Here is a 27532-nt window from a genome sequence, read left to right on the forward strand (position 1 = left end):
GTGTTTTCGTTTGTTATTCCATGCCAATGCCTAGCATATATAGTAGGTATTTCACAACTAATTCATTGAATGAATGAATGGACCTGGATTTTCTTCTTTTGCCACTTTGCAGTCGCCTGCTTTCTGCTTTTTTCATTTCTCAAGTTGACTGTATCCTCTTAGATCCTTTCAAATTCTAATGCTACAATTTTCTGGGAGTAATTTTTATTAATCAACAGGATTTTGCAGCTCTAGAGGTTTACTTGCCATATAGCTTTACAGTTTTTATTTTAATTTTCCTTCTGCCCTGTCTTAATTATCAAAAGCTGTGCTGTTTTGGCTGAATTATAAGGCTGCCTATGACAATTGGAATGAACAACGAATGGCTTTACATAAAGATATTCATATGGCTACAAAGGAAGTGGTAGATATGTTGCCTGGTATCCAGCAAACGTCAGCCCAGGCGTTTGGGACTCTCTTCCTCCAGCTCACTGTGAATGATCTGGGAATTTGCCTGCCTATCACAAATACTGCACAGGTATAAAAAATCGAATCACAGTCCAAGATTAAGAGCCAGACATTTCTAGAAACCATTTTTATGTATATAGAGTATAAGCTTTTCAGGATAACAGTTTATAATTTGAGTTTAGTAGATAGCAATTAAGATTGAACTCCTTCAACCGTTATTTATCCACAGTGTATTAAATATCAATTTCATGAGACGTTTCTCTGAAGCATTCTGATATGCCTCATAATAGTAATGAGATTGACACCCATCTAATAAATCTTAATTTTTACCTTGGAAAATAAGCAGCTTAGTTTTCAAAATTTTTTATTTGTTTTGTATTTAGCCAAGACATCTTTGGCATACACTTGATAATAAAATAGAAACAAAGGATATTTAAGGGTGCTATATAATAATGTTTAATAACTTTATCTAAAACGGGGTAGGGAATTTCAAAATTCTTTTAAACTATAATATTTAATGGTAACAAAACTTCCAAGTTATGTGTACTGGATAAAGCAAAAATTTACTCTTTGTGATTTAGGACCAGTTCTCAGGAATACATATTTGCATGCACATGTGTGTGAGGGAAAAGGCTGTGAACCCCCTGTTAGGCTAAGAAGTTACAGTTATAACAAACACAGAGGTCTACATTTTACTGTTATAATATACCTTAACCTGTAACCAGTTGTTGAATGAATTTATCTTTAAGTATTTTGTTTGGCAAAACAGTGTTAAGAAAAACTCTGAGTTGAGGATTGGCAACATGGTATGTTTGTGCTTCAGGAGTTCAAAAATGATAATATTTTAATGACATGATGGACAGAGCTCAGGAAGGCCTTACACACCAGGGATGGTTGTCAAAATGAAAATGTTCCCCACAAACTAAAAGGCTTGAGATAAAAAGAACAGATATTTAGCCTTTTGCAAGTTTAGTTTAAAAAAATGCACATGGCAATGCATTTCACATGAGCAATTTAATTTTAAAAGTAGGCATCTTTCTAAACTGCTTTTTAATGAAGCTCTCTAGGGTTGACCCTTTCTAGATGTTTGATCTTATGAATCCTGTGAGGTTTCCAAATTTTAAAAGTTGTCACCTTTTGTCTCATTTCTTTAATATATTTTGCAGTCTAATCACACTGGAGACCTTGACACTGGTTCTGCTTTAGTACTGACCATTGAAAGTACTCTCATCACTGCTTGTTCTTCAGAATCTCTAGTTAGTAAAGGGCATTTCAAAAACTTTTGTATCCGTTTTGCTGATGGCTTTGAGACATCATGGGATGACTGGAAACCAGAAATTCGTGGGGACCTAGTGATGAATGCCTGTGAGTATCTTTTATTTTCTGTATGAGGTTTTGAATTTTTTAAAATTAAAAAGTAACCCCAGTGTCTTCATAAGTAAAACTGAAGGATGTTCATATAGAGGAATGTTATTGGACTTTGTGACATAAAGCCTATTTCTAATTAAACATATCAGAACATATTTGTGAAAAACTGCAGCTTTCAGTTGTTTGGGTAAGTAAACCAACTAGGTATTCTTTTTGATGGTACAACATTTGAACGTTTGCTCACTCCCTGATTTTTCCTGTAATTGATTCATTAATGACCAGGCAAAGTGTCTTTGTTCTGTGGGGATCTTGAAACAAAGTGGTAAATGTGTAAGATCCAGTTCATCCTATAACATAATACAGGATAACCGGGAGCAGGGATTCCAGCCATAAATAAGTCCACAATGTAGTTTACAGAGTATAATTTGTGTGAATTCCTCTGATTCTATTATGCCCCATTAAACACAGCTTTAGTTATTCCTCTGGTTGTGAATAACTAAAGCTGTGTTTATATGCTATTTTGAAGGTACAGGGATTTATTTTTATTTTAAATATTACAGCAGAGTTGATAAAGCATCATTAATCTATTTTTAATTAATTTTTATTGGAGTATAGTTGCTTTACAATGTTGTGTTATCATTAATCTTAATAATGAAGAAAAATTATATTTGAAGAATTAAAGGTTGTGGACTAAAATTCCTCAGCTAATCTGTAAAACAAAATTAATTACTTTTCAGAAGGCGGTATGCCATTATTTAGCAATTTTTTCCTCTCTTCACTGGAAGAAAATCTTCTTTCCAGTTCTGGGTTTTCTTTGAGTATTGGGAGAACTTTTGAGTGTTTTTATATCAAAAATTGAAGTTTTAGCATTTAATATTGGCTAAAATTTTAGGTAAAATTTTTTGGTTTTGAATGCTTTGCATTTAGATAATTCATAGGTAAAATACTAGGATTTCTTTGAAATACTTCAGGTTATTAAGAAGACTTGATATCAAAATACTCATGCCTAATACCCAAAAGACCAAAATTAGCCTTCATCAGAAATTTTTACAAGTAATCATTTTACATGGTTCTTATATATGCTTTAAAAAGTCACCATAACTGTCTTTTGTTTGTGTGTTTTTTTCCTTAAAATAAATTTAAACCTATTGATTTTTATTAAGATGACATTTTGCCATCATTATAGTCATACTGGATAGAATATATTTGGAAGCAAGGAAGGATACCATTTCCTTAGCAGTTTAAACAAAGGGAAAATGCATAAGAAATATGCCTCTGACTCAAAGTCAAAAACACATACTAAAAAATATAAACAATAACTCAGCACCTCAGTGGATATTATACCAGCAAAGTAGAACACTAACATGCTGATAATTGCGATAATCATAATTTATTTGGGGTTTTGGAGGGTATCAAATGACTTGTTTTTGTAACATGCTTATTGTTTGGTGTTTTGGGAGAGTGGCAAATGAGATGAGTAGAGTAGTTGTTTTGCTGACATAAAAGAATTCCAAATTACAGATTCACCAATTAGTTTACTATTTTGTAGTTTTTATTAGTGTAGTTTTTATTAGGAGTAAGTATACTTGGATATAACTGACAATTTTTTTAAAAAAAGAGTTGAGTTTAGGGCAGAGAAATAAGGAAAAGTAGGATTATGCCTTAGGATTTTTTTTCACAGATCACTTAAAAATCATGCCCTACAGAAACAGAAATGTAGATCAATGGAACAGGATAGAAAGCCCAGATATAAACCCACGCACGTATGGTCACCTTATGTTTGATAAAGGAGGCAAGAATATACAGTGGAGAAAAGACAGCTTCTTCAATAAGTGGTGCTGAGAAAACTGGACAGCTACATGTAAAAGAATGAAATTAGAACACTCCCAACACCATACACAAAAATAAACTCAAAATGGATTAAAGACCTGAATGTAAGGCCAGACACTATCAAACTCTTAGAGGAAAACATAGGCAGAACACTCCATGACATAAATCACAGCAAGATCCTTTTAGACCCACCTCCTTGAGAAATGGAAATAAAAATGAAAATAAACAAATGGGGCCTAATGAAACTTAAAAGCTTTTGCACAGCAAAGGAAAGCATAAACAAGACGAAAAGACAACCCTCAGAATGGGAGAAAATATTTGCAAACGAATAAACTGACAAAGGATTAATCTCCAAAATGTACAAGCAGCTCATGCAGCTCAATATCAAAAAAACAAACAACCTAATCTAAAAATGGGCAGAAGACCTAAATAGACATTTCTCCGAAGAAGATATACCGATTGCCAACAAACACATGAACGGACGCTCAACATCACTAATCATTAGAGAAATGCAAATCAAAACTACAACGAGGAATCACCTCACACCAGTCAGAATGGCCAGCATCAAAAAAATCTACAAACGATAAATGCTGGAGAGGGTGTGGAGAAAAGGGAACCCTCTTGCACTGTTGGTGGAAATGTAAATTGATACAGCCACTATGGAGAACAATATGGAAGTTCCTTAAAAAACTAAAAATAGAACTACCATACGACCCAGCAATCCCACTACTGGGCATATACCCTGAGAAAACCATAATTCCAGAAGAGTCATGTACCACAGTGTTCATTGCAGCTCTATTTACAATAGCCAGGACATGGAAGCAACCTAAGTGTCCACTGACAGATGAATGGATAAAGAATATGTGGCATATATATACAGTGGAATATTAGCCATTAAAAGAAATGAAATTGAGGTATTTGTAGTGAGGTGGATGGACCTAGAGTCTGTCATACAGGGTGAAGTAGGTCAGAAAGAGAAAAACAAATACTGTATGCTAACACATATATATGGAATCTAAAAAAAAAAAAATGGCTCTGACGAACCTAGGAGCAGGACAGGAATAAAGACACAGATGTAGAGAACGGACTTGAGGACACGGGGAGGGGGAAGGGTAAGCTGTGACAAAGAGAGTGGCATGAACATACATACACTACCAAATGTAAAATAGGTAGCTGGTGGGAAGCAGCCGCATAGCACAGGGAGATCAGCTGGGTGCTTTGTGACCACCTAGCGGGGTGGGATAGGGAGGGTGGGAGGGAGACGCAAGAGGGAGGAGATATGGGGATATATGTATACGTATAGCTGATTTACTTTGTTATACAGCAGAAACTAACACAACATTGTAAAGCAATTATACTCTAGTAAAGATGTTAAAAAAAAAAAAATCATGCCCTAGAAAAAAGATGGCCCTGTGTCGGTAATTCCCTGGTGGTCCAGTGGTTAGGACTTGGCGCTTTCACTGGCGGGGCCCAGGTTTTATCCCTGGTTGGGGAATTAAGACTGCAAGCCAAGTGGCGTGGCCAAAAAAAAAAAAAAGCGTGGTGTAATTTCCTCTCTAGGTGATAATATTTTGGGGGGAAGTGCAATAAAAATTAGGACAATCTATAGGAAGGGTTCCATGGACCCCTTAAATAGTAAAGATTAGACGCTTTTCTTTAACATGTATTTAGAAAAACTAAACCGTTAGAAGTTTGAAAAATTCCAAGCTTTCTGCTAACACCTGGGTAGCAGCATTTGGTTGTCACAGCAGGAATACTGCCATCCTGGATTCTGGTTGGTCCAACTCAGAGATGACAGGTACAATGGGAAAGAGCCCAGTTGGTTTCCTACTTCTCACTTTCAGGATTCAGATCTACTCCTAAGAATTTTAATGTTCCTTATTAATTCATCATACCTCTGTATTCTATGAATTTATATAATCTTCTTTTAGCTTAATATTCAAAAATTCTCTAGCACTTCTTGGGATTGGAAGTCCCCGATGTTTTCTACCCTTTTTAAATTTACTGTTTCTTACTTTCATTTGGCCTTAGTTTTATTACTCCAATTTCAGAAGCTTTTCTTTTCATTCTAGCAGTCTTAAGATTTGAAAGGGTAGTCTAGGTTTTTTTTGCTCTGATTTATAACTATGACATTAAAGGTGAATTAGGCAATCTTTTACCCCCAAACAAGATCTAATTCTTTTTTATAATTTGTATGTGAGGCACAAGTACCATATGGTTCAAAAATATAATTTAGATTTTAAAGTTATTGGCACCATCTTAAAAAATACATAATAGAAATTGTCATTTATAGACCCTTTCTCCCAAAATAAATTGTAGTATTTCCTTTTTTTTTTTTAATTAATTTATTTATTTGGCTGTGCCGGGTCTTAGTTGTGGCATGCGGGATCTAGTTCCCTGACCAGGGATCAAACCCAGGCCCCCTGCATTGGGAGCATGGAGTCTTAACCACTGGACCACCAGGGAAGTCCCTAAATTGTAGTATTTCTACAACTCACATTTGCATAACATTTGAATACCAGTTTAGAATATGGAATGAATTGCAAAAGGACATTTTATTTACGGTATATATACTGTCAGGTTTAGATTGAAATTTGGTTTCCATTAAGGATTACTGAGAAAGGGTCTTAATTCTATCTTTAGGCTCTACTTTGTTTAAAAGTTATTTCAAGGATGGTATGTCTTTTGTTGATTTAATTAACCTCTTAAAAAAGCTGAAATTATCTGATTAAAGCTAAGAAGTAGTAAATGTTTCAAAGTTAAAGTTAGATATGTTCTGGGGATAGGTCCATGACCTTAGGAGGCTGACCTTATGAGGTTGACATCATGGCAGGCAATCTTTTTTTTTTCCCTCATAAAATGATCCTTGTCAAAGTAAAAGACAAGGTTGATGAATCATGTCTGTGACCTAATGTGGCAGTTCTTAGTTATCAAAAAATCATTTAAAAATTATTTGCATTCTCAAAGTGCCATTCACTCATGATGGTACAAATTGTCATAGCATCTGGAAACTAGAGTTTCAGAGTTGGCCAGGTATTGTCACTCAGATAAGGAAATCACATGCAGAATGTAAAGATAAAACTGGAGTCAAATCTTTTTTTTTTTTTTATTGAGGTATGGTTGATTTACAATATATTAGTTTCAGGTGTATGCAGTTTAGTTCTTAAAATCGATAAGAATAAAATATTGTGAGATATGACATAGACATCATAAGTCATCTAAGGTAGCCCTTTCATTCTCCAGATTAGAAACTGAAACCTAATACACTAAGATGTATCAGATAGATAACTAATAAGAACCTGCTGTGTAAAATAAATAAATTAATAAATTAAATTTTAAAAAAAGAAACTGAAACCTAGAGAGGCTAGTAATCCTGTTTAGGTAATCATTTTTGGAAGAAAAAATTCAGTGTAATATTTAATCACAAGCATAATTTTATTGAAACTTATTTTGGGGTTGATTTTTGTGCAGGTGTAGTTCCAGATGGTACCTATGAAGTATGTTCCAGGACTACAGGACAAGCAGCTGCTGGTAAGTTCACCTTTGGTATTAATTTTGCTATATATATCTGGTAGAATTCTGCTTTTTTTATCCATTTTTCCTGCCTTTATATTAGAGGCTCTTTTAACTAAACTCATTCTGGTATTCCCTAATTTTTAAAAACTATTTTGCAATAATATTAGCATATTTTTATTTATCTAACAATTAATTAGACACCATCAGTGTACAAGATACACTACAAAATGTTTTGGGAAAGACAAAGATGAATAAGATATACTTTCTATGCCATATAAGTTTAAATTCTAATAAGGTAGTTACAGCTCTGCAGCATAACTAAACTGCAATAAGTGATAAGTTCAAAAAATATATAAAATTCCAATTGCTAATGAAATTTACAGGAGGGAGATAAAATTTCTAAATTTCAAAGGATACTGGAATGAGAGAAAGCTTTATGGAAGAAAAAGCATTTAAACAAGGACTTGAAAGATGGATAAAATTGTTTCTTAAGCAAAAACTGGAAAATATGAATAGAGAAAATTCAGGCGGAGAGAATAATTCCTGTCATGATGTCAGAACACAGTGTCTAGTTAGAGTTGTCCAAATTGGCTGGAATAGAGTTATGTGAAAATAAGATGAGAAAAATCTTAAATCCCAAATTAAGGAATTTGGACTTCATTTGGTGGACAGTGAGAAAGCCATTGAGTTTTTTTGAGCAAGAAAGCAGATGTGACAGTATCAAAAGGGACACTTTCAAGGATTAGAGAGGAGAAAAATCTAGGAAACTGGTTAGGAGATAACCATAGAAGTAATAATCTGTCTTAACTAAGATGACAGCATAGTGTAAATTTTTATTATTTTTACTGGTATAAAACTAGGGTAAGATAAATGGAGATGTTTATTTAAGAGCGCTTAAAATGTTGAGAGGGGAGAAGCTGATTAAATGAGCAGAGTTCCTTTCCTCCTTACTCTTCCTCCTGTCCTCCAAAACCTAGTCTCAGTGCTCATCCTAAGTAAACTGTCTCAGAAAATAGCAAGGGCTGCAGTCCCCACAGACAGAGAACTGAAAAGGTTAGGAGATTTCCAGCAGTAATGTTAGAAGGAAAAGGTGATAACTGAGGTAAACATACATATTGGGAGGAAGGTCACATAAAAGTCTTTGTCAGGGGTCTTGTTTATAAGCAACAACAACATACTCAAACTGGCTTAACTAAAAGGGGGAACTTGTTAAAAGAACATTTGCAGATCACAGTTAAACTTAGGAATGGCTATCTCAGTGAAGAGAAGGAACCAGGTCAATTCAGGGGCCCTCAGGAACTACTGGAAACAAGATCCCAGCTGTCACCAGGGCTCTTTCCAGCTCTTGTCTTTGCTTCTCTCCGGCTGCTTCATTTGTGCTTACTGCTGACCTCCTGAAACATGGCAGGAAACATGGCTGCGAGCAGCTCATGAGCCTCATTCCCCGCCCCTCAGTCACTAGAGAAGGACCGGTCTTTTCTCAAGTCCAGGGAAGGATTCTTAGTTTTCCAACTTTGACCCTTACTCAGACTAATCATCTAATTAATTCTGGCTAATGAGGGAGGGCTGTGCCAGTTCTCCTACTATAGTCATGGGAAGGTAGATCAGCTAGGGGGCTAGGGGAGGAGGGAATTCATAGGTCACATGGGGAAAGAAGAGTGCTGAAAACAGAGGAACAGTAGGTGCACCCTATACAATAGGGGAATCAATCCCATAGTCTCATGTTTCTGACAGATCTACCTGTGAGAGACATTAGTTATTACACAGGGCCATCATCCACTTTATTCCCTGAATGTAGAATTATTTAAATTTCTATACTCAAGACTTAACCAAAAACGTCACTTCTTTATTTAAACAGAAAGTAGTAGTGCTGGAACCTGGACACTCAATGTATTGTGGAAAATGTGTGGGATCGATGTCCACATGGATCCTAACATTGGCAAAAGACTTAACGCTCTGGGCAATACCCTTACAACACTGACAGGAGAGGAGGACACAGATGACATTGCCGATCTAAATTCAGTGAACATAGCTGACCTGTCAGATGAAGATGAAGTTGACACTATGTCTCCCACTATCCATACTGTAAGTAAACTCACAGTTAGACTTTTTCAGGACTGGCTTTTACCCTGAGAAAGGGATATTATTAGGTCAGTGTTATTTACTGTAGTTGCTAATTGTGGAGGAAGGAAGGGAGTGGTGGTCCTCTGTGTCTACATTTATATAATATTGTTTTTTTAATTCCATAATATTGTCTTTTAATTGAATTCCTTGTTTCATAACGGCTGTCAACCAACTTGTGCCTTAACCTACAGGTAACATGTTAACAGTAACAGCAAAGTGCAAGCAGATCTGTAGAGACAGAAAGTAGATCAGTGGTTGCCTAGGACTGGGAGAGTTTAGGGGGTTGGGAGAGGGGATGGGAAGAGACTGCTAATGTTATGAGGTTTTGTTTGGGAGGCGGTGAAAATGTTCTAAATAGATTCTGATGATGGCTGCACAACTTTGTGACTATACTAAAAACCACTATAAACCATTATACATTTTAAATGGGTCAATTTTATGGCATGTGAATTATCTCAATAATGATGTTCAAAAATGAAAGTCAAAAGCAAAGTGCACCCACACAAAATAAAGTATACATTTTAAAAATGTGTATTTCCATTTATACTGTACATATTCTATAGTATCAGATTGATTAGTTATTAGTTAAACTTATTATTTATTAGTTAAAAAGAAAGTTTCTCTCTGCTTTCATTCTATTATCAACGTAAAAAATTTTTTGAAACATCTTTTAACTACTGTATCATGAAATAGTTTTGTTCTTGGAAAGAAATTTTTTAAAAATTAACATTACTGTTTACCATTTAGAGTTCAGAGGAAAGTTCAGTAAGTGGAGATGGCCACAAGCTCACCTTTGGGCAACGACTTGTAAATCACCTCCTAGGCCTGAGGCCTCCACATCAGCGCTATTCTGTTCCTGCAGAGTATCTGTGTAACCCAGAGATGTGGGCCTCCCCTCAGTCTAGCCAGTCCCATCTGAAAGCATGCAGAGCTCACTCATGGGGAAACGTAGGTAGCAACTAAATGGATTCCTTATGAAAATGAAGGGGTTTGAATCACTGGAGAATTCCAATCATCTTACTTAATATAGATGGCTTTGATTCTTGCATGCTTCCTTTGATTTAAGGTGTTATTTCTGTGATAGGGTAGATTTGCTTTGTGACCTGAGGGTGTTACTGACAGACATGCTTTTGATTTTTCAGGAAGCTGTAGATCATCGAAGACAAGGAGCATCTTGTAGCCAGCCAGGAGAACTTAGAGGAAGAAAAATTATGAAGCGTATAGTGGATATCAGAGAACTGAATGAACAGGCCAAAGTAATAGATGATCTTAAGTATGTATAATGATTTTTAATTTAGTATAGTATTCCCTAATAATAGAATAGATTTTAAATGTGAAGGAAACTGGATTGGGGCCAGTACAACCCATTTAGTTTATAAATGAGATCACCAAGGTCCAGAAAAGTTTGGTGATTTGTCTGAGATCATATATTCATTAGTGATAAAGTTAGAAATGTTAGTCTAGTGCTCATCACAGCTCCCCATTTCTGAGAAGTTTATGACTGACTTTATGTCACATATATGCATCTCTACGTGTATATACATGTATCTTCACATACGTATGTAAATATGAGTGTTTTGCTAACAGTATTTTTGGAATGCAAATTTTTGAGAGAGGAAGAAAATTTAGAATTTATTAAGTACCTATTGTGATTCTGACGTGTTATCTCAATTTAATCCTCACAACATTTCTATGAGATTAGATGGCATTATCCAAACTTTATAGATGAGAAAACTGGCTCGGAGAGATTAAAGAATTGGAATTTGAACCTGTGTCTGTCTGAATTCAAACTTCATGCTTTTTGCTTGCCTGTATTAGCAGTTCACTAGAACTGAGGTGAGGGTAGGGCGAGCCAAGAGGGGGGAGTAGGCGGAAGTCATTTTTTTCTTTATCTGTAGCCTGCTAAATAGTACTGACTAGGTAATACTTGCTCTGTAAGACTAAATATTCTTCTTGCCAAACTGAAATTTTTGTTTTCCCCAAAGGTGGAAAACATACTTCATCTTTTCTAATCTTTGTACTCCTGTATCTGTGTTTTTTTGCATTCGAGGATTTTACAGAAATGTATACATTGTACAGTGAAAGGTATTTGCTAAAAACTTGTCTGTAAAATCAGTTATGATACAGTGATTCACGTTTTCCTGTTGACTTACATTACAGTTTGAGTTTTGTTATCAGGGGAAAACTGACTTGAAGCAAAATATACTTCCCCCCCTAAAATCTTACCTGAGGCTTAAATTATATGTAAAATATTACATACAGATACTATTCTGCTAAGTGGTTCCATAGCTTTCCTGAGATTATCACAGAGACTCTTGATGTAGAAATGGATAAGAACCATTTCCTAAAACATTAGAGAAAGTTTTTTTTTTTACAGTTTGCCAGATATGAGTATTAAGTTTATGCAGGATTTTGGCCTGTCCATACATAATCTTTGATATTCTGATAGAGAATTTTAAAAGGAGCAAGTAAAAATCACTCTTACTTTGTTACCTCATTACAATAACTGCCATATTTGTTTTTTATCCAGAAAACTAGGTGCAAGTGAAGGAACCATAAACCAGGAAATTCAACGTTATCAACAATTAGAATCTGTTGCTGTGAATGATATTAGAAGAGATGTTCGTAAAAAATTACGGAGGTCCAGTATGCGAGTGAGTAAACATTTAAGGAGAATTTTATTAAAGTAGACTATGTAAACATTTTATCACTTTATGAAATTTTATGATGATACTTATGTTGTTCTCTTTCTTCCTCCATTGCTAGTGATAACACTTGATTTGTGTATCTCGTGTCTACTATGTACCAGGCACTGTTTAAAGCACTTTACATTCAATAACCCATTAAATCTTTACAACAACCCTATGTGGTAGCTTATATTATTTTCCCCATTTTAAAGATGAGGAAACTGAGGCACAGAGAGGTCAAGCAATTTGACCAAGGTTATACAGCCAGTAATTCCAGTGGAGCCAAGATTCAAACCCAAACAGTGGAATTCTACAGTTTATGCCCTTAGCCACTGTGTTCTGTCTGCCTTTCATGAAGTCATACTTTCTTTTTTGTCTCTAATTCAAATGTGAAATTTTTTGAGATGTCCATTCTACCCCTCCCATTTTCCACAGAAGATTTTACTCTTAGCCACTACATACTGTCAGCACTTTATTCTTACCTTTATTATTTGCATATTTAGTTGCCCTTACTAGTATTTGAGTCTCTTAAAGGACAAGTTGTTTATCTTTGACCTTACTTTCTACCACATTCTGGGATTTAGTCCAATTGCTGAACACTTGAAATAAATATATAGATAGATGTACTAGAAAAATAGAGTAGAAAATAATTCTAAAACTTATTCAAATGGAGGTAGGTTGCTTTGGGTCAAGGTGGTCTTGTTAGTAGAAAAACTAATTTTTAAAAATATAGTCAGCAAAACCCTCCAGTTTTTTTTAACCAGAATATGGTTTTGGGGTGTTACCCCAATACATAAAAACTGGTTAAATCAGAGCTGTTGAGGTTAGAGAAAAGGTGGAAAGGTTGCAGGGATCCAGAGTTCATCGGCTTGAACTTTCTTTCCTTGGTCACCACCTAGACCTCATTTGAATAGTGTTCTAAATTATTTATTTAAATTAGGAATAAAATTCAACTTTATTCATCACTGGCTTCTGATAGTACTAAATGGATAGTGATGCTCTGTAATGCATAACTCTGTGTTTAAATGTTTTGCCACTATGTACCTCACAGCCATGCAACATAATGAAAATATTGCTTGCCATACTGTTTATAAGCTAGTTTAGAATTGGCAATTAACTTAAAAATAAAACTAGGTGGAGAGGATTAGGAAAATTACTGAAATTAAATCTGTGTTCTTAACATTTTTCTCATTTGGTATTTCCCCCCAATTCCCTTTTAGTCCTCTTGCTTTCTAAGTCTCCATTGTATTAGAATCTTTTTACTATCTAGCCCCCCCAAACTACAAATTTGAAGAAGAGGGATTTGGCGACAAGGAGGGTGTTCCAGTCACCACTTCCTTTCCTTTTCTGTAACAAAGAGTTCTGTCAGGAGGGGTACCCTTGGGGGGTACTCGGGATGATTAGTGGTCGCTCCCTCCCTCCCCCTCCCCCTCTTCCCTGATCTCCTCTTCTCCCCCCTCCCCTCACGTTTCTCCCAGAATCTTTCCTTTTAATTCTCATTTTCTTTCTTTTCTTACTGTTTCCTCATTTCTCCCCTTATTTCTGTACCCCTCATCCCTGCTCCCAATCTTTTCTCTCAAACGAGCTGGTGGCTCCTATTTTCCTTGTACAGCCTTCCTAATTGACGTTAGGACTAAGAATAGTTGATTCCTGCTGCACTTTGATCCATCTGTGTTGTTAAGTGACATTTAAAGTCACAATTTAAGATAACTTGTTATTGACCTGGGGGAGACAAGATAACTTCTATAATAGCAGAATATTTTACCTGAAGTCAGATATTACAACAGTAAACAACTGCCTAAAGTCACCCTTTTTCTACCCCCGTTCATTAGGCTGCTTCCCTAAAGGATAAGTGGGGTTTGGGTTACAAACCAAGTTACAGCCGATCAAAAACCATTTCAGCTTCTGGAAGACCACCTCTTAAGCGAATGGAAAGGGCAAGGTAATATATTTCAACCAATGAAACAAGTAATAAAATTGCTGACTCTTTTGCCAAAGGTCACTACTTATTTATTGTGTTCTAATTGGGGAAATTACAAAATTAAGGTAGCAAATGGACCTTATTAGTAAAACTAGTAATAGTGGATACTGTCAAACTAAGAAGTTTGAGGAATCCCTCTATCTCATTTATACTCTACTTTTATATTATAAAAGTCATTGTGTGCTTTTTAGTAATGAAGTACACTGCTATTTAGACAAGTTTATGCGTAAACGTATAGACTATCCAAAGAAATGAATATTCCATGTTAGTAGCTGCAGCTCTAAATTTGTCATTTTAGAAAGTGTGATTATACACACATTTAACATATGAAAAATGGAAATTTTACTTATTATTGAAGAAAAATATAGATCTACTAGTAAATGAACACTATAAAGTAAGTATAAATTCTTTTTTATAAGGCTTAATTTTAGGAAATCTTGTGTTAAAGCAATGAACTTTTTTTTTATGAGATGCTAAAGGTTAAGAAATGGAATACCAAAAGTTCAATCCTTGGATAAGGTAAATATTTAGAAATAAAGTGTTAATGTCATTAATCAGACTTTTATAACATCCAGGGCTTTTTTTTGAACACGAATATTAATGTTTTATAACTTTATATTTTATTATAGTTCTCGAGTAGGTGAAACTGAGGAGCTCCCAGAAATCCGGGTGGATGCAGCATCTCCTGGACCCAGAGTCACTTTCAATATCCAAGATACAGTAAGAGAGATACTATTTGTTAGAGATACACAGTGCTAAATAATTTTTAGTAATTACAAAATTATAGTAGTTACGCAGTTTAGAAATAGTAGTTCCTACTTACAGTGAAAGTGTGGATTGTGATGGTTGAGGTGTCTGTACGTTGCCAAATAGCAGAGCACTATTGAGAGCCATGCCGCAGGTGTTAGTGTTTTGCATGTACAATAAAGACCCCATACTGCTTGTAGGTAGAAACAATTTGTTGAATAATTTTTCTTTCAAGTTCGACTCTGCATTAAACTGGGTATTTTACACAAATGTAAATGTGGAATGTTTTTACTTAATGTATTTTATTGTTTATGTATTTTTGTTCAGAATATATAGAGATAATATCAGAAACTAGTAGTAAAAAAGGTCAGCGTCAAAGTTGTATTCTAATTTTATAGCATGTTAAAATGAATGTTAAAATGTTTGTTGTTTTTTGTTTACTTTTAAATCATTGTTTTTTTATTTTTCATTAATTTTTATAAATTTTCTTATTATTTTAATTAAGTTGAAAAAAACGGTATGGGGAAGTACACCACAGTCCAGCTGTCCTGGGGAAGGGTATTTTCAGGTACTTTTTAAGAACAACATAAATTTTGCTTTAAAACTAAGTAACCACTCTGAAAATCTGCTTTCAAAATGTCTTCCTCTAATTTCATACTAAACTCAGACCTTGAAGATATTTTACATAAAGGTTTAAGATTGTTTCAATTCTTTTTCATCCTTTATATTTCCTAAGCTTTTTCATGAATATATTTTACTTCTATACTCACTTATAATTTAATAGTAATTATTTAATCTCCAAAATTAAAGAAGGACTAAATCAGCACACCAGATTAACTCAACAAAATCATAAACCAAAAACTGCAATATATTAGTTATTTGCTAATCCCGAAGTGAATCTCTTTTTCCCTACACTCAAACACAAAATGAATCTTTTCTTTAAGAAAAAATTAGTTACCTAATTCAAACTAGAATCAACAGAACAACAAATTAATCATTGAGCGTTATTTATTTTCAGTCACTAGTATAAAAAAAGCATGTATAAAAGCAATCTATTAAAAATTATGTTCAAAACAGTGTGGAAAATGTGCTACACAATCACTTACAAGTTAACACCTTTATAAGCTACATATTTTCCCTAAATATAAGTTATAAGAGTAAAATTTAATTTTAAAATTGTATCTGTATAGTAGGTATATAAATCATTGTCTAGAAATTTTCTGTCAAGTTACATTTAAAAATTGGAACTTATTCCACATTTGTTTCCCATCTCCCACTCTTTTAAGATAGTCTCAATATATATCCCGTAGTTACACTGAATTTAGTCAAGCCGAATTTTGTTTTAGAACTATTAGGTTGTAATAGAATGAGCTTGACAGACATGTCCTTTTTTCTAAAAATGAACTTGGAAATACTGTCCTTTACAGTGAATTGAATGGATTCTACTAATTGATTTTTTTTTCCTGTATTTTTAAAATCGAGATAATTGACATATAACATTATTTTCAGGTATACAACATAATTATTTGATATATGTATATACTGTGAAATGATTGAGTTATTCTTAAAGGCATTAATATTCGAATGATTCAAGTCCGATTTTTAAATAGCAGTATATGCTGTTTATAAAAAATAGTGTATAAAAATCATGAATTACAGAATAGATCATTAAGGCATGGTTAAATAGAAAATAAATATAAACAAAGGGATATTTATCTACATAAACTCTTACCACAGCTTTAAAAGTTGAAGATTTTCTGATAAAATCTGACTTACTTACTAAATGATATGTTATTTTTTAAAAAGTGAAGAAAATCTAGATTCTGCAAATGTTTGAAATTTTGATTATAGGATTTCACTATGTATCTTATAGTAATATCAATGTACCTTGCACATTACACTTTACAAAGGCTTATCACATTCCCTCAAAGGATATGTGAGCAAATCTCAAAACTGGGAATCAAAATAAGGTCATAGAAGTTTGTTTTTTGTTCTTTTTTTGACCTACTTAAATGCAGTGGTCTCCTGATACAATCCTCAGTGAGTGACATTGTACTTATTACACAAAGTATTTGCCTTAAAATACAGAATTCTTAAGTTTGATTGATTGCTATTTAATTATATAACTATTTACACATCTTTCTTCAGCTTAGTAGGGGCCCATTTTAAAAAGATGTATCCACAGAAAGTATTCTGGAAGCACAAAGTACATTCTGTACTGACACTTGCATCCTCTTCCATCATTAATCGCTCTCTTGCCCTTCTAATTTAAAGTTAATCATATTGTTTCTTTTGTCTCCACAGCATGATTAACCCATGCTTTAAAGAATTACAGTATGTACTAATTAACATGATGATATATGCTTATATAAAGTAAAATTTCACTCTAATTTTTAGTGAGTCAGTGATATGACTTTCTGTGGTTTGAACTTCTGCTTCCTTCTTTGGTGTATCATTTCATATGTTTGTAAAGCTGATCTTTCAGTTCAGCGTGAGGAAATTCAATTTTGAGAGAAATTTTAGACGCTTAAATGTATATTTTTTCTTTTTCTTTTTTTTTTTTAAGGGAAAAGAGGTTTATAATGTGAACCTGATTCATATTTTTTCTCTTTACATTCAGTTTCCAGAGGAGACAGAACTGGACCTTTTGTCAGTAACCATTGAAGGTCCATCCCATTACTCCTCAAATAGTGAAGGATCATATTCCGTGTTCAGTTCTCCCAAAACTCCAGGAGGCCTTTCACCAGGCATTTCTTTCCAACCTGAGGAGGGCCGACGGGATGACAGTTTGTCTTCTACCAGTGAAGATTCCGAGAAGGATGAAAAGGATGAAGACCATGAGAGGGAAAGGTTCTATATTTACAGGAAACCCTCGTGAGTAGCTTTAAGATCCTTAGGCAGTATTTTAGAATCTAGAACTGAGCTTAAAGCATTATATAACTGTTAATTTTTACAGAAAAAAGAAAATCTTAACGTGCCTACCCAGAGTGAGACTAGGAGATGTATCCATGGTTTACTAATATAATTTAGCTCCATATGGCATTATTTTTTTCTTTTCCTGTCTTTATGTCTTTTAATAAAATCTAGAAAGTAGCATTTTAAATTTTACAATTTGCAAAAATGAAATCTCCTCCAAGTTGTAGAATGTAGGTCATACACTGATATTCAGACTCCTTAATATCAGTGCTTGTGCCTGTGTCCTGAGCACTGAGAACATTGCCTGACACATGACAGTTACTCAGTACATAGTTGTTGAATAAAATGTGACTCCATTAAACTTAAGAAAAACTTCAATTAGTAGGAGCCAGTTGGGTAATTTGTGTGAATTTATAAAATAGTGAAATTTATTTACAGACTACTGCTCACATAACATGTTGGAAAATAGTTTGTTGAAAACTCTTCCCAGTTTACTACAATGTAATCACCAGTTGTTCTTTCTCTAGACATACATCTCGTAAAAAAGCAACAGGCTTTGCTGCTGTTCATCAGCTATTTACAGAACGCTGGCCAACAGCCCCAGCCAACAGAAGTCTTAGTGGCACAGCTACAGAGAGAAATATTGACTTTGAACTTGATATACGAGTTGAAATTGATAGTGGAAAATGTGTGCTCCACCCAACCACCCTTCTACAAGAACATGATGATATAAGCTTGAGAAGGTAAGATATTGGTCAGAAGGGTGTACAAGTAACTTCATTTGTTAGAACTACTATTTATATATCATTAATTGTAACAAACATTTCCCACCACATCCCAAAATGCAGATTTAAAGAGTATATTTTATTATAATTAGCATGTTTGAGTGTTTATTTGTATAACATACTGTTTTCTTTAAACAAGTGTATAATATTTTCTGGTGATTAGAAATGGACGTCTGATTTAGATTCTAGCAAATTTGTTAATTAAAATAGTTATATCCTTGGAATTCTTTAAATAAGCATGAATTTCTCAGTCTCTCATCATTGTGCACATTTCTGTTTCAAAGAACAGTACAATACTTAAAGATATCTTGTTATTGAAAGTTTGATGACATAAAGAAATAAGAAAGATTGGGAAACAGCTGCACAGAGACCTCAGTAAACTGGAATGTTGTTCAGGCTATAACTGCAGCTTTACCATTTGTTTCCATCATTGACGAAATAGTGGTATAAACAGGCGTAGGGTTAGATTATTTTGTTCTTTGAATTTGTTTTGCTTTTCCTTCCTAATCTAAAAAAGAATTATAGGAAAACAGTAATATTAATAATTGAGTGAATGAGTAAGGAGTGGGTGGAAATGTAGATAAAACAAGTAGGCAGAATGCTGACAAATGCTGAAGCTGGGAGATGGGCCCGTGGGAGTTCATTCTGCTGTTCCATTTACTTTCTGTATGTTCGAAATTTTCTATAATAAAAGATTTTTAAATGTCTCTTTGTCTAATGAAGCTTTTTATAAAATGAGAAGGTAAAAAGGCACTCTAAACAGTTAAATTCTTACAAATGTAATAGTGGTGATAAAAAGAACGACTGTTAATTTATTTTTGGTTGAACCGCAGTAAACCAAACTAAATTGCTGGTACTCAGCTATATTTACCTATGTAAAGGGCAGTTTCATTTGGTTCAACCTTATGTGTTCATGTGAAACAGCTGTGATCTCGGGAAAGAATAACTGCCTTGTGTAGTTGTGGAACATACAACATAAACCTCATCCATGCAAGGATTAACCGGTTTCACTAGAGACACTGATGAGCTTCACTTTTTCAACCTTATTAATAAAGGATTACATTTCATTTACTATATAAATAAAAGTTTGCTTTTAAACAAAATAAAAGGAAATAAATGTCTTTCAAAAAGATAAAACATTTTTCTATTTCTAGGAGTTATGACAGAAGTTCCAGGAGTTTAGATCAAGATTCTCCTTCGAAAAAGAAGAAGTTTCAAACTAATTATGCTTCCACCACGCATTTAATGACTGGCAAGAAAGTGCCATCATCTCTACAGACAAAGCCTAGTGACTTAGAAACAACAGTATTTTACATTCCTGGAGTTGATGTAAAGGTAAAAACCTAAATGTCTAGGATTAGGGATTAGATTATTAGTAGCCATGTTTATTTTCTATCATATATATTCTTCCTTTACCAATTGTATTAAAACGAGGCCTTCTGAAGTTTTTCTCTAATATAGCCATATTCTGAACATGAGACCTTCTAAACTGCAGGTTGCCCCTTTTTCCACGAAATTTTGACAGAAAAGTTAATTTTCTTTTTTAAACCTTGATATTCACAATGTATTTGCTAAACCTTGCCTATTGCAACTCTTTTAGATTCTAGAATTATTAAGCTAAGATGTTAAGCTAGAAAGAACTTAAAATATTATCTGGGATGACCCTTTTTAACTTTAAAAATGAGATAAAGCTAATAAGGAACTTGCCGGGATCACAAAGCTAACTTGTAAAATCTTCTGGCTCCTGAACCAGTGTTCTTTCTGCCACATTTTTGTACATTTCTTGGTTTCCCTCATCTGCATAATTTTAATTTTGAAAGTTTATTTGTTTCAATACAGTTGCATTATAATTCCAAGACTCTAAAGACCGAATCACCTAATGCCTCCAGAGGATCTTCCTTGCCAAGAACACTGTCTAAAGAGTCCAAGCTGTACGGTGTGAAAGATAGTGCCACATCTCCTCCTCCTCCTTTACCTTGCACTGCCCAGAGCAAGACTCACACCTTACTCCCCCCCCAGCCCCCGCCTATTCCCTCAGGTATTTACGGAAAATATACTTTATTTTAATTTTTTTCATAAATTAAGTTTTAGTCATCACCTACTTGCTCTTTTGAGACTTTCTTTCAAATTCACGTTTAAGAAAGGACTTAGACTTATCAGTAACAACTGTACAAAGTTCATATGTGGAAGTGTTGGCCAACTACTTTTGCCTAGTTCTCAAACTGATATTACCTTAGAATATCAGTTGTTAAAATAAACTTAATATACTTAAAGTTTACTTAATTTTTTAGATCTATATATATTTAGAAAAGTCTTAATGTAGTTCAAATCTGGGAGCTTATGATCTAGATGGAAACATCAAAGTTATATCTGGGAGCTTATGATCTAGATGGAAACATCAAAGTTATACATTTAAGACAGAGTACACTGGACTTAGCCACATTTATTAATTATCTATTATTGCATAACAAATTATCACAAATTTAGTGGCTTAAAATCTCAAACACACCTTCTGTGGATCAGAAATTCAGGAGCAGTTTGGCAGGGTGAATCTAACTTCACAGTCTTTTATGAAGCTACAGTCAGGATGTTGGCTAGGGCTGCAGTCATCCAAATGCCTGACTGGGTCTGGAAATCTGCTTCCATTGTATCCCATTCACATGGCTGGCAAGCTGGTGCTTTAGTTTCTCCCCACATGGGTCTCTCCACTGGGGTCCCTGAGTGTTCTCAGGACATGGCAGCTGACATTCCCTCAAAAGGAGTGATCCAAAAGAGAACATGGCTGAAGCTGCAATATCTTTTATGGCTTAGTCTCAGAACTCATGTAACATCACTTCCACAATGTCTAATTGATCATACAGGTGAGCCTTATTCAGTGTGGGAGGGAACTACACAAGGGCGTGAATACCAGGAGGAAAGGACTATTGGAAGTTATCTTGGAATCTGGCTACTATACCATGTGAATAATACCTTATATATATAAAGTAGAATATCCAAAAAAGGGAATATTGGACTGGACAAGAATTATTTGAAAAATCTTTATTTGAGAGATGGAACTTGATAAATCTTTTAAAGTAGCCAGTAATCGTGATAATAATGACTAACATTTTTAGATCACTTTTATATATTTTTTAATTTATGTTTGGCTGTGTTGGGTCTTTTTTATTTTTTATTTTGGCTGGTTTTGGTATCAGGGTGATGGTGGCCTCATAGAATGTGTTTGGGAGTGTTGCTTCCTCTGCAGTTTTTTGGAAGAGTTTGTGAAGGATGGGTGTTAGCTCTTCTCTAAATGTTTGATAGAATTCACCTGTGAAGCCATCTGGTCCTGGACTTTTGTTTGTTGGAAGATTTTTAATCACAGTTTCAATTTCATTACTTGTGATCGGTCTGTTCATATTTTCCGTTTCTTCCTGGTTCAGTCTTGGAAGGTTATACCTTTCTAAGAATTTGTCCATTTCTTCCAGGTTGTCCATTTTATTGGCATAGAGTTGCTTGTAGTAGTCTCTTAGGATGCTTTGTATTTCTGCGGTGTCTGTTGTAACTTCTTTTTCATTTCTAATTTTATTGAGTCCTCTCCCTCTTTTTCTTGATGAATGTTGCTAATGGTTTATCAATTTTATCTTCTCAAAGAACCAGCTTTTAGTTTTATTGATCTTTGCTATTGTTTTCTTTGTTTCTATTTCATTGATTTCTGCTCTGATCTTTATGATTTCTTTCCTTCTGCTAAGTTTGGGCTTTGTTTGTTCTTCTTTCTCTAGTTCCTTTAGGTGTAAGGTTAGATTGTTTGTTTGAGATTTTTCTTGTTTCTTGAGGTAGGCTTGTATTGCTATAAACTTCCCTCTTAGAACTGCTTTTGCTGCATCCCATAGGTTTTGGATCATCGTGTTTTCATTGTCATTTATCTCTAGATATTTTTTGATTTCCTCTTTGATTTCTTCAGTGATCTCTTGGTTATTTAGTAACATACTGTTTAGCCTCCACGTGTTTGTGTTTTTTACATTTTTTTCCCTGTAATTCATTTCTACTCTCATAGCGTTGTGGTCAGAAAAGATGCTTGATACGATTTTAATTTTCTTAAATTTACTGAGGCTTGATTTGTGACCCAAGATGTGATCTATCTTGGAGAATGTTCCGTGCGCATTTGAGAAGAAAGTGTAATCTGCTGTTTTTGGATGGAATGTCCTATAAATATCAATTAAATCTATCTGGTCTGTCATGTCATTTAAAGCTTGGGTTTCCTTATTAATTTTCTGTTTGGATGATCTGTCCATTGGTGTAAGTGAGGTGTTAAAGTCCCCCACTATTATTGTGTTACTGTCGATTTCCTCTTTTATAGCTGTTATCAGTTGCCTTATGTATTGAGGTGCTCCTATGTTGGGTGCATATATAATTGTTATATCTTCTTCTTGGATTGATACCCTGATCATTGTGTAGTGTCCTTCCTTGTCTCTTGTAACATTCTTTATTTTAAAGTCTGTTTTATCTGATATGAGTATTGCTGCTCCAGCTTTCTTTTGATTTCCATTTGCATGGAATATCTTTTTCCATCCCCTCACTTTCAGTCTGAATGTGTCCCTAGGTCTGAAGTGGGTCTCTTGTAGACAGCATATATATGGGTCTTGTTTTTGTATCCATTCAGCAAGCCTGTGTCTTTTGGTTGGAGCATTTAATCCATTCAGGTTTAGGGTAATTATTGATATGTATGTTCCTACTACCATTTTCTAATTGTTTTGGGTTTGTTTTTGTAGGTCCTTTCTTCTCGTTTGTTTCCCACTTAGAGTAGTTCCTTTAGCATTTGTTGTAGAGCTGGTTTGGTGGTGCTGAATTCTCTTAGCTTTTGCTTGTCTTTAAAGCTTTTGATTTCTCCATCGAATCTGAATGAGATCCTTGCTGGGTAGAGTAATCTTGGTTGTAGGTTTTTCCGTTTAATCACTTTAAGTATATCATGCCACTCCCTTCTGGCTTGTAGAGTTTCTGCTGAGAAATCACCTGTTAACCTTATGGGAGTTCCCTTGTATGTTATTTGTTGTTTTTCCCTTGCTGCTTTTAATAATTTTTCTTTGTCTTTAATTTTTGCCAATTTGATTACTATGTGTCTCGACGTGTTTCTCCTTGGGTTTATCCTGTATGGGACTGTCTGCGCTTCCTGGACTTGGGTGGCTATTTCCTTTCCCATGTTAGGGAAGTTTTCGACTATAATCTCTTCACATATTTTCTCGGGTCCTTTCTCTCTCTCTTCTCCTTCTGGGACCCCTGTAATGTGAATGGTGTTGCGTTTAATGTTGTCCCAGAGGTCTCTTAGGCTGTCTTCATTTCTTTTCATTCTTTTTTCTTTATTCTGTTCTGCAGCAGTGAATGCCACCATTCTATCTTCCAGGTCACTTATCCGTTCTTCTGCCTCAGTTATTCTCCTATTGATTCCTTCTAGTGTAGTTTTCATTTCAGTTATTGTATTGTTCATCTCTGTTTGTTCTTTAATTCTTCTAGGTCTTTTTTAAACATCTCTTGCATCTTCTCGATCTTTGCCTCCATTCTTTTTCTGAGGTCCTAAATCATCTTCACTATCATTATTCTGAATTCTTTTTCTGGAAGGTTGCCTGTCTCCACTTCATTTAGTTGTTTTTCTGGGGTTTTGTCTTGTTCCTTCATCTGGTACATAGCCTTCTGCCTTTTCATCTTGTCTTTCTGTGAATGTGGTTTTTGTTCCACAGGCTGCAGGATTGTAGTTATTCTTGCTTCTGCTCTCTGCGTTGGGTCTTAGTTGTGGCACATGGGATCTCTCGTTGCGAGGCATGGGCTTGTCTCTAGTTGTGGCGCGTGGGCTCCAGAGTGCATGTGCTCTGTAGTTGCGGCACACGGGCTCAGTAGTTGCAGTGTGTGGGCTTAGTTGCCCCACAGCATGTGGGATCTTAGTTCCCTGACCAGGGATTGAAGCCATATCCCCTACGTTGGAAGGCAGATTCTTTACCAGTGGACCACTGGGTAAGTCCCTAGATCACTTTTAAATTGACAAGACACATGTATATCCATTAAGTAAGTGCAAGGCAGATATTATCAATATTGTCCCCATTTTATATATGAAATTTAAAGCTCACAGAAGTTGCATTTCTTTCCTACTTTTACAAGCTAATACATGCTGGAGTTGGAAACCTAAGCCAAAGTTAGCTAAATATTAGTTAGCTATTATAACCATTCTACTGATGTGGAAATATTTAGTCAGGTAGAAGGAAAGAGAGGTGCAGCCCATGTAAGGAGGCATTATAAATGCATACAAGGTAAGAACAGCAAGAACACAGGAAAACCTAAAAACAATGATGTTTTTCCTCAACTTGCCACAGAATATCATTAGTCAAAATTGTCTACATCTTACTCCTCAAGTGGACAAAATAATACTAAATGAGAGATTAAATGCTAAAATAATACTAATGAGAGCGTTAGCAAAGTATAAACTTGAAAAATTGAACCAAAATTTGTTACCTAGAGCAAATAGGAATAACTGTTGTACTTTTATATACATCATTGATTATCTTTGTATTCTAACAATAATTTATGATTTCTTTCAACCTATTTTTATTGCATTCTTGTATGGTTTTAAATAAGAGGTGTTTCCTGTGATTAAACTGTCATATAATTCTCATTTCTCACAAAATTATTGTATGTTTTATGGAAACTATTAAATTCACTTCACACCCTTAAATGTTCTAGCCAAAGGAAAAGGAAGTGGAGGAGTAAAAACAGCCAAGTTATATGCCTGGGTAGCACTTCAGTCATTGCCAGAAGAAATGGTTATTAGTCCCTGCCTATTAGACTTTCTGGAAAAGGCTCTGGAAACTATCCCAATTACACCAGTTGAAAGGAACTATACAAGTGAGTGTCCTCTTTATATACTTATTTTCCCATCACATGTACTTTGGGGTCCTATTACTTAGAAGGATTTCTTAATGCTATTATATATTCAGTGATAAATGTAAAGGAATTATAGAACTGAAGAAGAACTTGAGAGACCATCTAGTCCTGGTGGGGTTTTACGATTCTTCCACGGCCACAGCTAGTGACAAAATTAACATTTTTAGGTCCTATGTTAGTGTGTCTCTTGGACTGGAAACTCCTTGAGGGCAAAGGCATAATTACTTTTTTCTTTGTTCGTTGTTTGGTATAGCAGCAGGGAATCAGAGTTTGGAGGAATGAGTAAGAGGTTTGAATAGGGATAGATGTATAGAATGATGGGCTACAGAGCCAGTGTTTTCTGTGCGTTCATACCCCTGATCTCAGTACTAGCATAAGAGAAAAAGATCTTTTAATAAATAGTTTGCCCTTGCCCTAAGAGTGCACTTAAAACTAAATATTTTAACAGCTATCAGCTCACAAGATGAAGATATGGGACATTTTGAAATACCAGATCCTATGGAAGAATCAACAACATCACTAGTATCATCTTCAACATCTGCTTACTCTTCCTTCCCTGTAGATGTTGTGGTTTATGTACGAGTTCAGGTGATATACTTCATTTATTCCTTTCTGTTTTAAAGAAAAAAAAATTTTCTTAAGTTTATTTGAACATTTACAATATTACTACCCTTTAACGTTTTCTTAAGCTTCATGGACCTTTAGTATGTCTATGATGGCTTAGAGGTTGTGTGAACCTTTGGGAAGTATATGTACAACTTTATGTGTGTATTTACTTGTCTGCTGAGGAGGTTCATATCTGAGTTTTCAAAATTGAGATCTCATACTTTTGTGGCAAATGTGAAAATATGTAAGTTAAAACTTTTTCAGCACTCTATGCCATTTTTTATGATGGCGCCTATATTTCTTGTCATTATGGTCATTTGGGGGCAGATATAAAGTGAAATTGAGATACAAAGTCACAATAGTACCTTTGTTAGATTTTTCTAAGAGTTATATATTTAGTATTTTATTCTAAAATTCAGTCCTATCTGTAGGCTTTTAGGAGTATAGGCATACCTGAGAGATATTGTGGGTTCAGTTCCAAACCACCACTGCAATAAAGCAAATATTGCAGTGAAGCAAGTTACATGTTTTTGATTCCTCAGTGCATATAAAAGTTATGTTTACACTGTATGGTAGTTTATTAAGTGTGCAATAGTATTATATCTGAAAAAACAGTGTACCTGCCTTAATTAAAAAATAACGCTGTTGGGGCTCCCTGGTGGTGCAGTGGTTGAGAGTCCGCCTGCCGATGCAGGGGACGTGGGTTCGTGCCCCGGCCCGGGAAGATCCCACATGCCGCGGAGCGGCTGGGCCCGTGAGCCATGGCCGCTGAGCCTGCACGTCCGGAGCCTGTGCTCCGCAATGGGAGAGGCTACAACAGTGAGAGGCCCACGTACTGCAAAAAAAGACAAAAAAAAGAAACGCTAATGATCATCTGTTCAGATTAATTTCTACAATAGCAATTTGGCCAAAAGAACTTCAGTCTGATCTTCTGGAGTTTTTACACAAGCTTTTTTGAAGATCTGATGAAAACATGTAATGAGTGAGGGCTTGAAAGTTTGTAAAACTTCAGTTATTAATGCAATAGCCTTTTAAAATTTTAGTATAAAAGGAAATCATTTCCTTTAAAATACTTGATTATGAACAATATGAACGTAAACATCTTTAATGTTCTGAATTATCTAAATGTCTACATATTTACTGCTTAGAGATAGTTCCTCAAATATTTAGAGTTTTTTAAATGATACCATTTTGTTAATATACTTTGGTTAATGTATCGTGTGTCTGTTTGAAAAAGGTAGGACACACTAAAGACAAAATTCTTTTAAGTAAGACAAAATTCTTTTAAGTGTCAAATAATAAATTTGGTATATGTAGACTGAAATGGAAACTGAATGTAATTTTTGGAGTCCAGTGGGAAAATTTTTAATCATCTAGCTCCTAGAAACTTTTGTTTTGGCTTTCTGCACTTTTTAGCCCTCACAGATCAAGTTTAGCTGTTTACCGGTGTCAAGAGTAGAATGCATGCTAAAGCTGCCATCCCTGGACTTGGTGTTTTCTTCAAACCGAGGAGAACTGGAGACTTTAGGGGCTACGTATCCTGCAGAGACTTTATCCCCTGGAGGTAATGCTCCTCAGAGTGGAACAAAGACCTCTGCAAGCAAAACTGGAATACCAGG

The 27532-nt window shown here is 34.9% G+C and overlaps 1 protein-coding gene across 1 annotated transcript in view; it reads left to right on the top strand.

Moving 5' to 3' along the window:
* BLTP1 (bridge-like lipid transfer protein family member 1) overlaps positions 1 to 27532 on the top strand; it is a gene marked incomplete at its 5' end in the record, with an annotated part of 189548 nt that overhangs the window by 139999 nt on the left and 22017 nt on the right. The window contains 17 exons of the mRNA XM_082654038.1: positions 306 to 517; positions 1614 to 1812; positions 7117 to 7176; positions 9020 to 9246; positions 10033 to 10233; positions 10428 to 10558; positions 11816 to 11939; positions 13805 to 13914; positions 14583 to 14673; positions 15206 to 15268; positions 17321 to 17574; positions 18144 to 18359; positions 19556 to 19736; positions 20241 to 20439; positions 25107 to 25268; positions 25756 to 25895; positions 27330 to 27531. Coding sequence (XP_082510164.1) covers positions 306 to 517; positions 1614 to 1812; positions 7117 to 7176; positions 9020 to 9246; positions 10033 to 10233; positions 10428 to 10558; positions 11816 to 11939; positions 13805 to 13914; positions 14583 to 14673; positions 15206 to 15268; positions 17321 to 17574; positions 18144 to 18359; positions 19556 to 19736; positions 20241 to 20439; positions 25107 to 25268; positions 25756 to 25895; positions 27330 to 27531 — 2772 coding nt within the window. The remainder of the gene's footprint in view (positions 1 to 305; positions 518 to 1613; positions 1813 to 7116; positions 7177 to 9019; positions 9247 to 10032; positions 10234 to 10427; positions 10559 to 11815; positions 11940 to 13804; positions 13915 to 14582; positions 14674 to 15205; positions 15269 to 17320; positions 17575 to 18143; positions 18360 to 19555; positions 19737 to 20240; positions 20440 to 25106; positions 25269 to 25755; positions 25896 to 27329; position 27532) is intronic.

The sequence above is a fragment of the Grampus griseus genome, assembly GCF_964374135.1.
Source record: "Grampus griseus genome assembly, chromosome: 4".
Classification (NCBI taxonomy): Eukaryota; Metazoa; Chordata; class Mammalia; order Artiodactyla; family Delphinidae; genus Grampus; species Grampus griseus.